The sequence below is a fragment of the Sinocyclocheilus grahami genome, unplaced genomic scaffold (assembly GCF_001515645.1).
Source record: "Sinocyclocheilus grahami isolate Dianchi unplaced genomic scaffold, SAMN03320097.WGS_v1.1 scaffold47.1, whole genome shotgun sequence".
Lineage (NCBI taxonomy): Eukaryota > Metazoa > Chordata > Actinopteri > Cypriniformes > Cyprinidae > Sinocyclocheilus > Sinocyclocheilus grahami.
In genome coordinates, this window is record NW_015505226.1 from 415,997 (window position 1) to 431,081 (window position 15,085).

General features: G+C 42.0%; 1 protein-coding gene across 5 annotated transcripts in view; it reads left to right on the forward strand.

The window, feature by feature from the left end:
* Positions 1–15,085, forward strand: part of LOC107582672 (homeobox protein Meis1-like) — a 67,259-nt gene that overhangs the window by 37,251 nt on the left and 14,923 nt on the right. For all 5 annotated transcript variants that reach the window (XM_016268587.1, XM_016268586.1, XM_016268588.1 and 2 more), the window contains one exon: positions 12,519–12,595. In XM_016268587.1, the coding sequence (XP_016124073.1) occupies positions 12,519–12,595 (77 nt within the window). The remainder of the gene's footprint in view (positions 1–12,518; positions 12,596–15,085) is intronic.

A 15,085-nucleotide genomic window follows, 5' to 3' on the forward strand; every position in this document is an offset into this window, starting at 1 on the left:
CCTGATTTTCACTCTCTATCTCACAAACAGTATTTTCTTGTTTAATTTAACGAGAAATTAGTAATAAATGGAAGCCATTGCCCCAAATCCCGCTGTGCTTATGTTTTTGCACTCAGCTCCCCAGTGAAATGGCAATTTGCAAAATTATGTGATAGAGTAATTAGATGAAAGGCTTCAGATTGTTGCTATGCAGCCGCAGTGATCCTGGAACAGCCAAATATTAGGCTGGCACGCCGAGCTCTGGGCTTCATTCTGTTTGTACACAGAACCAGAAAAAGTGAGGGAGCCTCCATCACATCTCGTAAAAAGCAAACCACAGCACAAGATGCAATCACCCATCCCCCCCCCCATTTTACGTGATGCTTGTGTTCAAAATGAAACTGGAAGGCATAATCGGTTTTAATGCAATTAGGCTCCAATTTAGCACCTTCTTCACACACATGTGACAATTCTGGTGGAGGCAACATTCTTGTTTTTTTCTTACTCGCTGGGAGCACATTTTGCCAAACCTCAACTGTGCTGCATCTTGAACAGAACCAGGTGTGAAAAACGCTATAACTAATTTCTGCAATCGATGGACTGAATCGTGCAGAGGGCCCTGAGCTGGTTGGACCAGCAGGAGGGGGAACGGGCTGTGTCCTCTTCGGGGAGTTGGGCTGAATTTGTTGCCCCATAGTTGGAGGCTGGAGTCGGGGGAGAGAGTCGGGTTTGGGTTGGCCTGCTGATGATTTCCTGGGCAAAATTACAGCTGTTCAGCATATGACCTCCTCAATAAGTAGTGCTTGGAAAGTACAGAGTTTTCAAGAGACTGGACTTCTCGGTTTTACTTTAAAACAACACTGGTGGGGAGGCATACATTTGGCACAAAGCAGTGAAATTTCCTACATGTCCATTTTAATTTACTTTTTAAGTCAAGTTGATTTACTGTTAAATGTCTCCCACATTAATCAAACTCTGCAGGGCAGCAGAATATATATAATGTAATTGCGGTGCATAGCAAAATAGGAGTGTTTCTATTATTATGACCAAAAGATAGAGCCACATTTTTTTTAAAAACTGAATGAAATTCATAGCACTCAGCATTAGATACTATCCTAAAAGTTGTCTGTGAAATGGAGTGCTGTGTGTTGACATCGTTCAAACAGTAAGACCCTGCCACTCATATCACCATAGCAACTGGGTGCCCTGACAGACCTTATCACAAGGGTTCGGACCAGACGATATGCTGCCTTGACCACCTTTGTTTGTCATGCTAACCTGTTATCATGTTATCACCTCAACAAAAAATAATTTAATTTACACATCGTAAACACATTAAAATGGATTGTCAAACATACAAATTTTAGAAAAAAAAATTATATATGCCATCGTATTTACATGTCACCCAAAGAATACCATAGAAATACCATCATGGTAGTTTTCAAAAACTTGACAATACGGCAGTAAGTTTTGTAAAGGTAACAAGCATTTGTACTATCCTCTAGAAACATAAACACCCTCCAATTTGCCTTTCTTCATAACATCACAGCATCCATTTTGTATCGCGTTAAAACATGGATGCCATTATTGCAAGTGAGGCTCCCGGCTGACTCTTCTTTTGACATACTTGTAAACAAACTTTAGGCATGGTAACAGTTAGCCAAAAGCCCACTCTGAATGGCCTTGTCAAAAAAGCCACCCCAGCCATTAGAGGTCAGAGGTCAACCAGGCACCCATGGCAACCCCAGCATGGCACTTCGCATTTGCTTTGGTATAGAGCCTTACTCTCAAGTTTTCTCTCATCTTTACCACACAAGTCCAAACCTCAACACAAAAATCAAATGACTGAAGCCAGTCACTCCTAAGAAATTGGTGCTCGGAGTGTATATTGTTTTTACATTTGTTTATTCATTCATTCGTTTTTTTTAAACAAGCAGAAAGTCTGTGCAGATTAATATTTGAAAATTGAATTTAGCAGCCTAAGGTCGCTGGTTATTTCTTAATTTCATCTAAGTAGCAGTGAGTACTGGAGGCGCCACAAAATTGAAATAGCTTCAAGGAATTCTTCAGACAGTGAGGATCAAGCATTGTGGATCTTTGAAAAAAAAAGGCTTCTTTCTAGCCTCCCTCTGTACTTTATGTTCTTCTGAACTGTGTCTTTGCCATTTTACTCTGTTTCTTACAGCCAACTGGGACTCTACATCAGCTGTTGTAGCGGTTTTGGTCTCCGTGGTGTTTTTGTTTGAGAGAGAGGATACATGTTTATTTGTGTGTATGAGACATTTGGAAGCAATGACTTGATGCTTTTTATAAAAGCTGGTGTCAAAGAAGAGGCAGCTGAGACAATCTTAGGGATGTGGCTGCCCATTGAGGCAGGATGCGCCCCCCTGCTCTCACAACTTGTAATGAAAACATCATCAATTACCCCACTGACAGGCCCCTGGGATATGGGGCAGGCAACTCTTTGGGGCTGGTCTTTGTGGATAGACAACCCCCTGCACCCCCACCCCTCACCTCCAGAGAGGGAAAGAGAGAGAGGGTGGAAAAAGACTGTATATCCATCATTGGCAAGGCTTCGAGGGTGACAGCGTAAAAGGCATTGGTGTGTCATGGACAGAATGGATCGAATTGGTAAAATCCATATGGTGCAAGGAGAGGTGGATGGACGCTGCTCTGTCACTGCTGACACGGCCTTTCACAAGCCATCTGTGCCTTGATTGATGAGCATCACGCCAGTAGACCTTTTTCCAAGCCCACCACGGCGTTCCAACATCAGCTGCACCTTTGGACTGAGGCTTTGGAACAAAGAAAGAGCAATGTTTAATTGACACCACTCGCTCTTTCTGTGTCCCTACGCAGTGAGTTGGCTCCTTTCCTCTGTAATGTCCCTGAAAGGCTGTTAAGTTTTACTTCATGTAACCTCTGAACTGTTAAGAGCATAACTGGTCCAGATGAGAGCTTTCTCTCAGTTTTACTCTCCCATCAGTCTTCCTCACTGCTCTCAAGAACCTGACAATTTTATAATACCCACAGGGCCAGCCACTGTTGCAGCCACGTCAATGAAGAAGATAATGTTCACATACTCTATTTTCCACAAGCTGAATTCTGAATTCCATCCATCCAGCTTGTTAACATGCACTCTTAAGCAGTTTCGTTATGTTGTCAGTTAGAGAAAGTTATACGCTGGCCTGCAATATTATAACAGTATTGTATTTCATTATCAGCTACTTGTGAAGAGTTAGCAGCTAGCATCTGTTTAGTGTGAGATCATGCCAGGCCTGCATGGTATTCTCTCTGCATACCAGCCATTGTCTTAACGTGAGAAAACGTGCTGTCTATCTCTTAGTTCTAGTTTCTGTGTAAATCCCATTAAAACGCTCTGTCAGCATGAACTCAGATGTGGTGCAAGGTTCTCCTATATTCACCACCTCCTGAGCAGTCTGTCTGTCAAAGACATTCAGAAGCCAACTGAGGAAATACAGTATACATTTCCTGAAGTCTGGTACATTCCATTTAGATATCCACTAAGCACCCATTGTTGGTGACCATAGTAGTGTTAGTTCATTTGTCATTGGGATGGACTTATGGGGCATTTAGGGAGGATGCTAATCAGGGATTATGGTAGGTGCTTGATCCACTGTCAAACCAGGGAAGGGCAGAGGATACAACCTGAGGTGACATAAGGACAGTGGAAACAACAATATTCGGATGTCTATACACGTCTACATTCCATAGCATTGCCAATTTGAATCTTTGGGTGTCAGTCCAACATGCTCTGATCTGTAATGCATCTTAATCAGAGGTGACCAGTTGCCCAGGGTTTAGCTATGGTCTGGTAAAAATCCATTGGTGTTTTTAGATGGTGCTATGTGTGTTGATTCAGACCAGGCTTGGCTGAATTACCCTAGCTATGCTGTAATCGTCAGTGCTCAGGGATCTTTCCGCCTGCAGTCAGCAGCTCAATACCTTTTACTTATAGTCACTGCAGAGCATTCCCCCACAGAGAAGAGCTCCAGCAGTCTGTCCCAGATACTCTTGGCTCACTATGTTTGTGTGCATGTGCTCGCCAGTGTATGCCTGATGGATTATACGGCAGCAGAGACGCGGTAATCAGTTTGCACGTTTGCTGAACTAATTTATCAATTCGGTTCCTCCTACTTGTAATCTCAGCCATGCGTGCTGCTCAGAGCTCATTGTGCTTTTCATCTGGGGACAAACAGTTCTTCAGGAGGAAAAGGCACTACTCTCAGGCCTCTTGATGGGGCTTTTTTCCCTTCGTGAAGGAGTCACAGAGTATCAACAGAATAATTGTCTGGCAATGTGCCTGAAAAAGTACACACAAATTAAAACACACATTTACACATTTCTGCATCAGCATCAGGTACACCTAGAGTGATACTGCTTTATTCTGCATTTCCCTATTCCATTTTTCAAGCAAAGTGGTCCAAACCCAGAAAAAAGGAGCAAGCATTTTATAGTCTATAGTGTATCATTAAGTGTGCTGGCTTGGAGAGGAGATAAATTCAATTATTTTATACCATCATGCGTAAGTGCATAAATTGTTTAATGGAGCTAGCATGTCCTGTGCACTGAATCCAAGACCCTTTTAAAGTGCCGTTGTCTTTGTTGTCATTGATTTCCCAAGGCGATGAACAAAGGGGAAATGGTCTCAGACACTTAAAACCTCTTAGATTTGTCTTATTTGCCTTAACTTTATCCAGGACCTGGCATATATTCAACTATTGAATAGGATTCTCTCCATTTAGCTCTGATAGTGGATCTTGACCTTTTCCTGCCGTGCTGAGTGCATGGTGTTTCCTGTCGCAATAAGGGATGCATGGCTGCATGGGAGTTGCATTGAGAGCACCTGCTGATCCATGTCGTCCCCATGGAGATTGCTGCGTGCAGCCAAGGGATCACTCCCTTCTGTGTGAGGAATCTGCAATGTGTCTTGAACCAGATGTAGCCACATTTCATCAGATTAGATTCACACATTAATAGAAAGTGAGATCACAAAGAGAGAGGATGAGAGTTTTGGTCCATGGGCCTTTTTATTCTTCTTTCTGTTATCAGCAAAGTGTTTTAGCTGTGGTGGGAAAGGAAGCAGACAGAGGCAAGGCGCTGCTCACATGTTTGTTACGACAGATTAAGTCATTGATTTGTATAAGCTGTGCACCGAGACAGAAAGATCTGTCTTCCGCTCAGTGAAAGAGAGATAGAGAGAGAGAATGAAAGAAATAAGAGGTAGGAGAAGGAGATAAAACAAGATCGCAAAAGAAGAGGAAAGAGGAGAAATATGTTTCTGTGTTCTTCCTTCCTTCAGTCTGCCCTTCTTTTATTGAGACAGTGAAATTACATAAGGGAGCAATTGTAAAATGCCGTTACCATCTTTAACTCTTTTCCAACCATGACCAGGTTTCTCCTCCCCTCAGGCCCTCCATTGAACATTAATGAAAACAGCCAGGGCAAAAGGGTAATTATGATAATAACATAATAATATCACACAGGTTATTAGAATTTTTTTGTGGTTCCGAAATTGCTTCCTTTGAGTATCACATTTCAGTGGAATTAGCTAAAGGATAATTTCCTTGAGAGTAAAGGCATTGGGAAGGATTCTTTGGTCAAGGTGCAATATGGTAACCTGATTCTCTTAACATTTAATGCACCATGAGTTCCTGCTCCTGCCACTCGGCCCCCGCCTTCAACAAACCCAGTTTTGGCTACTGGGAGGCAGGAGGGTGGAGTAGCTTGTGTACCAAAGCATGCATTAATAGCACTGCTTTGCATTTCACTCGCAGTCCTCTTGTCAATAGCTAAAACAATCTTTTGGGTTTTTATCAGCTTTAAACGATCACAAGCCGCTCTGGTTTTGTGTGTCAACCAAAGCTGCTGGCTGGCACTCTCTGGAACAGGGCCGGCCGAGGTGGCATGTGTCCATGATGCTACCTGACTGACTGTGCTAAAATCCCCATCCCAGCAGATATTAGACTCCCCCGCCGAATGCCGGCAGCCCACCTCCAGCTGCGGTCGGCGTAGCAAGGCACGGCGCAGCTGAATTGCTTTTGAATGTTCCCCCCTCAAATAGGCTGTAATTACAAGCTTAAAGAGGTTTAGTGGTCCAGTAAACTACATAATCACCCCTGAATTAGCCCGGGCTCATCAGCCGCAGTCCACCAAGCTCCAGTCAGTGTTTGCAGGCTGGCCCCCTTATTACCGTGTGACTGTGAACAGCAGGTGTGGAACAACACGCATCCCCCTTAAACACAGACTCTCCACCCTTCCACTGGGATCTGTAATGAGACTGAATAAGAGACTGCTTACCCTACTGCGACTGACTTTAGATCAGTGCCTGAACCTGGCTTACCTCTTTGCAGTGTTTTGTGGCGCTTGAAGCTATAGGCCACCCCATGAAAAATATAGCTCTGCTCTACTCTATGTAAAACTATTCAAATACCAGCCACTGTCTTCAAATAAAGTGGCTTACAAATCCTGGTGTCCAGATATGTGTTATTTTTCTTTTGCCTGTTGCACTTTGCATTTTTGAATGCAAAGCCCTTAGCTCAAATTTGATAATGTTGATTTAGCACATTGTGGGCTTGGAAGTTTAAACAGATATGGATAGATCTGATTTGTATTCCAGCCCACACCCATCCTTTAATTTTAGACTTACATTCTGTCCTCAGTTGCCTCCAAACCAAGAGTGCCTATTCTCCACCCAAAAGCACTTGTGTTACACCCTTTTCCCTAAACCAACAAAAAAATTTTTAACAGAGGATGACTAATTAAGATGCTGGAAACCAAATTAAACATATCCTATTTTATCAAAAGAGGAGATTAGATGGCAAAAAAAACCTTCCAAGGGTGAAATTTCCCCAGCTTTAGCTTGTTGTAGTACAAGGATTTCTAAAAACGCTGTGTGTGAATAATTCATGTGCTGGCTTTGTGTTGACTTAGCTCGCTACAAACTTAGTGGCGCTCCCAATGAAGCATTCCCACTTTCTGTGAGCCAGCCAGTCACCAACTCCACCAGGGCATCTTAAACCCTAGCCTCTAGTTGTTTTCCAAATATAAGATCTGTCTCCCCCTTTTGTTGTTGCCTCATTGGTGAATCAGTCTTAGGAAGAAATTGGGTTACAGAAGCTTTGCTGTTTTATCTTTTTTGCTCACTCTCTCCCTCTCACTCCCTCTCTCTCTTCAGTTTTCTATATGAAGCATATTTTGTTTTGTTTTTTTCTTAATGAAGGACAAAAATTTGTGTTTATGCCACATACACAAAAAAGAATTTGAAATGCGTCAAGTCTTCCTCAGCCAAGAAATATCTCTGAGGTCATGACTCTCTTGAGCAATAACACCTTTCTTTGACGATAAATAGCTTTCCAACAAAGCAGTGATTGCTCCTCTCATGCATGTCTTTCTGATGAAGACAACAAGTGCATAATTTTCTGGTGAGATGATAATGCTCTTTGCCAAATATCAAGGGTAATCCTTCCTCCCCCAGCCTAAGGTTTGGGCTGGATGTTGTAGGTGGCCCTATCTGCTGAAGGCCTGAAGCTGTGGCTCTGGTGCAGTTAATGCTTGCAGGGCAGGAGTAGGTGGAGCACTAAACTTCAGACCTAATCCTGTTTTCTCAAAGGCCAAGCCACGGAAGAGTGGTGGACGCAGCCCACACGTACAGTGGCTGGTTCTGAGATGGGATGTTGAAATGATACTCAGTAGACACCTCGGCCAAAATGGTCCCTGGATCAAGCCTCAGGCATTCCTCAGGGGCAGCTTGGCTTCCATGGGGATTAGCCACAAGGAATATGGAAGAGAGGCAGTAGTAGAAAACCTAGCTGAAATGAACCCTTACATATTTACCTTGAAAGGACCTGTTGACCTGAGTCACCTCTGCAACTTATTTAGTATTTAGACATCACATTGCTTAGATGGGCACTTAGTGGAGGCATTGTCAGATGGAGCCACTGGGATTAATTCCTGTGTCATGCAACTCAAGGGGCATGCCTCATTTTTGTGCCATGCCTCCCCACTCATTTTCTGTGCGAAGAATAAGCACCATGTTCAGCACACACTTATTTTATTAAGTTAATCTTGTGTGGAAAGCTTCTTTAATCCAAATCGCTCAGGATAGAGCAAAATGTTCCCTTAAATAGAACATAACGATAATAACGGTAATGTGGGTAATGAAGGCAGCAGAGTGGAGGAGAGGGGGTTGTGGCTGATTGTAATTAACTGGTTAAATGGAACACAAAAAGACATGTCCACAGTGACTGGGGGGAGGATGTGTTCAGTATGTGGCCCTAGCCAACCCTGGGAGTTGACGGGTAAAGAAATAATGCTGGGATTCTGGCTTTTTTGTGGGGGAAGCAAAATGATGAAGAAAACACAGAGATGAAAGGAACTTTCAAAATAGTTCTCCCCTCACAGTGAACCAGAGAATCCTGTCTAAGGACCTGATAAGGAGCGCAGCTGGAGCTCATCCAGACCTCCTCCTCCCTGTTCTACATAGACACAACTCTCCCGACAAAGACATAAAGACCAAGAGTACACACCTCTCATGTTTCTGCTCTCATAGTCTGGGTTGTACCTCTCAGCTTTCAGGGTACAGTGCAGTAAATACTGGAATTCTACCCTCTCTCACGGAAAGGTCTCCTGACACAACTTGACTCCTCATATCTTGGCTGTATTCAAAACAGCATTCTCGGCCATCGCTCTGAATTGTGTATAAGGAGAGCAGAGTCAACCAACGGTTAGGGGGGAGGGGGGGTCTGAGTTATTTTTCGAGCAGCAATCTTCGACTCAGAGAGAGCACAAGCGAATGGGAGATACCTGTTCACCTCTCTTATCTTGCTGATAGGACACGGACACTACACTCTTCCCCGCCATTGCCTGTCTGAGGGGGCCGTGGAGGAAGACCGGGAGGGACTATTGTTGATGCACTGCTAGACATAGACACACACACACACAGATAAGATACATGATGGAGAATTTAGCATGGGGAGGACATTGTTGGCTTGGTATCCACCAGTACAGAAGAGGCTGGAAATTCTGATGAAAGAAGTAGTATATTTGGACAAGACTTATCATTAAGATAGGTGAAAGGAAACAGGGAGGATGCGTTGAAATTTCCCATCTGTTCTTTAGGCAGTATTATTGCTTTCTCATTAAAGCATCACGAGACCCTGAGAAATCCAAGAGGATTAAAATACTCAGTCACTCTCTGACTATTATAAAATCTGTTGGTTTCTCTCAGTTAAACCAGAATCTAAATCACACTGTTTTGACGCATAGAGATAATTTGGTGTTTGGAGACCCATACAATGAAAAAAAAAATGGTTTCTTTACATATCCACTTCATGAGTTTATGAATGCATTTATGAAGTACATCAGTCTCACAAGTAAAGCAAAGATGTGTGAGAAGATTATTGAAAGAGACAGAATGGAATAACATTTAGGGATGCCATAAGGGAGGGGGTTGCAGAAATCCAAAATCTGCAGAAAGAACTTCAAAATAATGGGAACCTGTTTGAGAACAGGCATCAGTGCACCACAGGCAAAAACAGGCAAATATTGTTGCAACAAAACATTTGCAAATAATGTGAAAATAAGGTCAGACATAGCTAAAAATATATGTATTTAGCATATAGAAAGGTCCAAAACAACAACAAAAATAACAATCCAGTCATTTTAGTGATATAATTTATCCATCACCTGTCATGATTGCAAATAGATTCTGGACAATTTACACCACCAAAACCACAAAAAAAGGCATGGCCTTTAAATGTGAATAAATCATATCTGGATGTTTTCCAGATATGACAAGTAATAACTGTAATTGGGGCTTCAGTCACTGCTGCCCCATTCTGCTCAAATACAGGTGTGGCTACCTCAAGGTCGTTATGACAACAAAGGTGAGTCACATACGATGCTGTGGGCGGAAGAGCTTGACCCAGTTGGCGTTTGTACAGGAATCCTGTTTGGGTACTGCTGAATGCTCACGGTCAGAGCCACCTGTCAATCACAGAACAGGTCTTTGTATGGGGTTTCTAGGATTTACTGAGAAGTTAGGATAGGATTAGGTTACATTTAAGTTGAGCTGAAACCTGACTGCTCGTTTTCTCCACCCCATTGTGCATTGTTGTAACATTTAATTTGGTAAAGTTGTCTAACAAGTTGCCTTAGTTGACAGTCCTCCTCCCACTTCTTTTCTTAAAAGTGAAGCCGATGCATTCTTCATTCTATACTTCATCAGTGTTCTTAAGATATTTAATATATGAATTTTAGTGTGCATGACTCTCTTAGTTACATCTATCTTTACAAGTGTAGACCACATAATGACTGACAAAACATAGCTGTAGAAGAGACCGTTTCAAAATAATGGATTGCAAAAGAAACTTGTATGCAAATGGTCTGGCAAAAAAAGAAATTCTTCTTTCCAAATCATGCTGTCTGAGTGAAACCATGCTGAATTTAACCTGCTGTCCGTAAAATCTTTCAGTGTAGGAGAGGTAGTGAGCAGAACAGTTTTCTCATACCTGGAACTGTAGCGGCCCTGAGCCGGAGTCATTCTTTGTTGGACAGCAGTTAGTGTTTGTGCTGTCACATAATCTTTGACACAACTTTCCACCTAAAAGTGATGAGGCCTCAGATACTTTTGTCCAGACATGTTCACTTCACTATAGGGCTGACTAGCCATCACGCCACACTCAGTGCCATTTTTTCTCCACAGTTCATTTGTAAATCTGATGTTGGAGATATACGTTGAATTTATGATTATGGCTGACTGTCATTACATTTTTGATAGTCAAATGCATGTTATCAGCAATTATCACTGATCACATGACAGTGAAAGAGGCTGGAATGTTGTTTTCTCACATTTCCAGTCCTGGCCCTGGTTTCACACAAACCTCATCATTGTGGTTTACAAAGATAGACACTGGAAACATATGATAAGGCAAAATAAATAAATAAAATAATTCTTAAAATCTATGTAGGAATGGCTTGAGGCGACACTACAATTATAACTTTCTGCATGAAATTATCCACAGTTTGTTCCAATTACCTACAATTGGATCACATGAAAATGACAGAGCGACAGGAAAACAGCTCGCTTCTCTGGCAGTACTAGTAAATAAACATGCATTCAGCAACATGAAAGACATTCCAATTTATTATTGCTCGAAAAAAAGAGCAGACAACCCGTGGCGCCAACCATTTTTACATTTCTGTTTGCTCATTTGGAAGCCTTGTTCTTATTATACCTCTCAAAGGATGAATCAGAATCACAATTGCCAATGTCTTCCTTTTAAACGCTATATGTTAGATCACATAAATAAAGGCAACTTATATAAGCACCTTTACGCTGTGACATGCTTGGTTCTTAATTGCTTTGCTGCAGTGTCAAGGATGTTGACTTATGGTTTGTAGACTAGTGGGAAACAAGGCATTCAGCCATAGTGATTTTGCTAACTTCTCTGTTGAACAGCGAACTATTGTCACATTGGTTGATTTGCAACTCAAAGCCAAGTTAAAGCCCCTGTCTCTGTTAATCCTTAGCAGGTTGTGCAAGATTTGGTAATGGGCTTAGAAGGTCTGAATCTGTTAGCACAGTAAGACAAAGAGCACACCAAGCCATCCACAAAGACTGGAGGTGTCCAGGTCCACTTATTGTGTTAACAAAGCATAATATGAAAATACTGTACCACAGAAATGGGAAAGGGGTTGTTGCTGTGCTTTGAGATCAAAACACAGGGTTCTTTCTCTCACTCTTTCTCTCTCTCTCTCTCTCTCTCTAGGTATAAATGTGGTGTAAACATCTTTGCACAATGTACCTTCCATTTTACATGCTCAGCAGGGGCCTCAACACAGGCTCTGTCTTGTCTTTTTCATGAACAGCACATTGTTTAGACTCAAAGCTAGCAAGCTCAATACTTCACAATAGCGCTAATATAAATCAAGCAAATCTCACCTCATCTTTATTTAAACAGCTTGATCAGCTCAAATCAAGTTCTTAACTTCAAGAACTCAGCTGTATCGAAAACTGTTCGCAGTAATTTAGCATCATCCATGTTGTTAACTTTTAGCTGACTGGCTAATCATCTAGAATGATGCTTATCTTACAACGATTAAAAAAAGAAGAGGTATGTGTCAGATGTGTGGTCTGTATTCCACACAAGGCTTTAGATATCCATTCTCTATCATGCATTCATGGCAGCAAGATGACTAGAATAAATTTCAGTGGGGTTGCACGGCACAGCACTCTAATTACTGTTTCTGTTCCCACACTTCACTTAACTTTATAATTGGCTTGCCTTTTTCGCTGCCATTAATTACACAATTTCATATTCCATTAATGACTCTAAGAAAGAGACACAGCTCACTTTTTCACACTAATTAACAGCTGCTTTGCCACTTTTCTGCACAAATGTGTGAGCAACGTCTCCCTTCTGTACCTCAGATCTTTCTCTCACTAACAAATGTGTTCGATGGATTTATTTACAATATTTCTCATGTTATTTCCTGTTTTCTCTCTCTTTTATCAGCACCCCTACCCTTCAGAAGAACAGAAAAAGCAACTGGCACAAGACACCGGGCTCACTATACTACAAGTGAACAACTGGTAAGTCAATTGTACTTTTGTGTTTACATGCAATCAATAGCTTCGCCCCTGGCAAGCGGCTCTTAATGATTTGAATTAATACACTCCCCTCCCCACCCCCCGCTTTTACTCGCCCCTCCCATCTGTCTCCCACTTATCACCTCATCTCCCATCAAATCAATTCACCCAAAGGGATATTGCTGCCAGGATTTTTCCGACCTTTTTTTTTTGTTCTCTCATTCAAATATGAATCCCTGTGAGAGCAGCTACTCTTGTGCCTATCTGAATCCTCTCAAAACCTGTCTACCCCATACTCACTGTGACACGGGACTCTTTGTCCCCACCTAAACAGCTATTGATTTTGCCATTTCCATTGTTAAAAGTTCCGTAAAGTTTGACAGAACCTCTGCAGGGGTGCTTTTGTTCCCAGAGATGGCTATCAGCACATACTGTTATTAGCCGTGTCTAATGAAGTGCCTGAGATAGGGAGTGAGGAGGTGAAAACTAGCATAGGACAGAATGTTGGATGCAAGAACACAAAGAACAATCTTTGCCACATATTTCTTCTTGCCAGGTGCTCACAATTCTGTTCGCAAACTCACTCTGCTCTTGTTCTCTAAGTGTCAGAGATTTATATAGCCAAGGATCTGATTACATGCTCTAATCCATTTTGCTGAATAAAACGGCCTTGACGTAGGAGCTCCCAGCATGGTATGGGAGAGTTACTTTAAAATTGCATTCCGATACAAATGACTCTTTACAAATTATGAATTACTTCACAAAGGTAATCAGTAGCCTAATCATCCAAATATGAACCATTAAACTACTTTTAGTTACAAGAGAAAAGCAACAGAAGCTAGCCACAATTTTATAGAGCAAGCAAACAAGTATCCATACACTGAAAGCATTTTCCAGCAATTGTCATTGCAGTGATTTTGCAACTGTAAAAATGGTTTGTTTCACTTGAGTGTCATGCCATTTGTATGTGGTAGTTGCAATTATTGTAGAAACTGGCGGTTGTAATGGGTGCAGTCTTACATGTGGATAAGTGTTATGTAATGTTCATCAGTTGTTTGTACTATAGTACTTGTTGATAGTACTATATATTTTTAGTATTCTTGAAAAATTCAAATTCTGCTAACAATCATTGTTTTTGCAAAATGTATTGCTAAACATATTACATTTAACTGTAATGCAATATACCTTTGTATCCTGATTACATAACATTGCTATTCCGTCAGGCTTCTCAAGCTTATTAACAACCAATCCCTTACTATGTACACCAGATGTTAGGAGAGTGAGAGAGATGGGAGATGTATTAAAACCCATTACACAAAGTGTAATTTCTGACAACATAATCCTTACCATTGTTCAGTTCGGTACCTTGGAGACAACCGGTGACTAAGAATGAGGATTCATCTACAAAAGTGGCCTATCAGTGGGACGCAGGCTGACGGACACAAGGGAATCTTGTTGGGGTTATCAATTTGTGTGACCTCACAACAACCCATGGGAGATCAATTCTTTCAGCCATATTAGTTAGTAGAGAACACACAGGCAATTACTTCACACACTGTCTTGTTTTACCCCAGCACTCTGGCTACTGGGCCGACTCATTTTGGAGCAGGGTTTGGTGTATGTTGAAAGACTTGTCATGTTGCCTGTGTTTGTGTGGATGCGGGAGAAAGAGCACTTGTCTGAGTGTGTAAGCGATGAGCAAGAGGTGGTCAGTTTAAGCAGTATTAGCTGCTAAGCCCTGCATACTGGGATCTTGCAGCCCTCTCCCAGATGTGTGTGCATCAGTGCGCATATGTATTCGGATATGTGTGTAAGGGTGCAGATGACATGAAAAATGTGTATGAAAACAGAGAGAGAGAGAGAGAGAGAGAGAGATTATCAGCACATTCGGGGTTAGAGAGTAGGATCTGTTGTTTCATAGGGCCGTGGTTCTGCTTTGTAGGAAGCTCACCATTGGGTGTCTCCATGGCAACCCCTGGTGATGTTACCTCCTGACCTGCTGATTTTTAGAGGCAATTTCCCTAGCTGTGATTCTATTCCTCAGACTAGTCAAAGCACCGGCCCAACATGCAATATTCGTACAAGATTTACAAGATGAATTCCAGCCTTCCACTAGATTTCATTCAAATAGCATGCAGGTCCATATCATTTAACCATATCTCTGTGCAAAATTTTTGTTGATTATAGAACTTAAGGGCGAACATGTGGAAACCACAATGTGACATCAAACAAACAGCTAACAGATGGAGCTAAACAAGAGATCAACCGAAAATGATGGCTTTCTTAAGCCCTGCTCCCGTAGTCTTGTTAACACACATGTACGTGTCCATTATTAATGAGGACTCAGAGAATCCGCGGGCTGAAGATTACATAAAAAATGCTAAAGGCCACACGCGGTGCAGATCACTCATGAATTATTGGCGCTAACATTACGTGAGGGACTGCTGCAAACCTGGGTCCACATATTAACAATCGACCCGCGTGGGTGTGTGC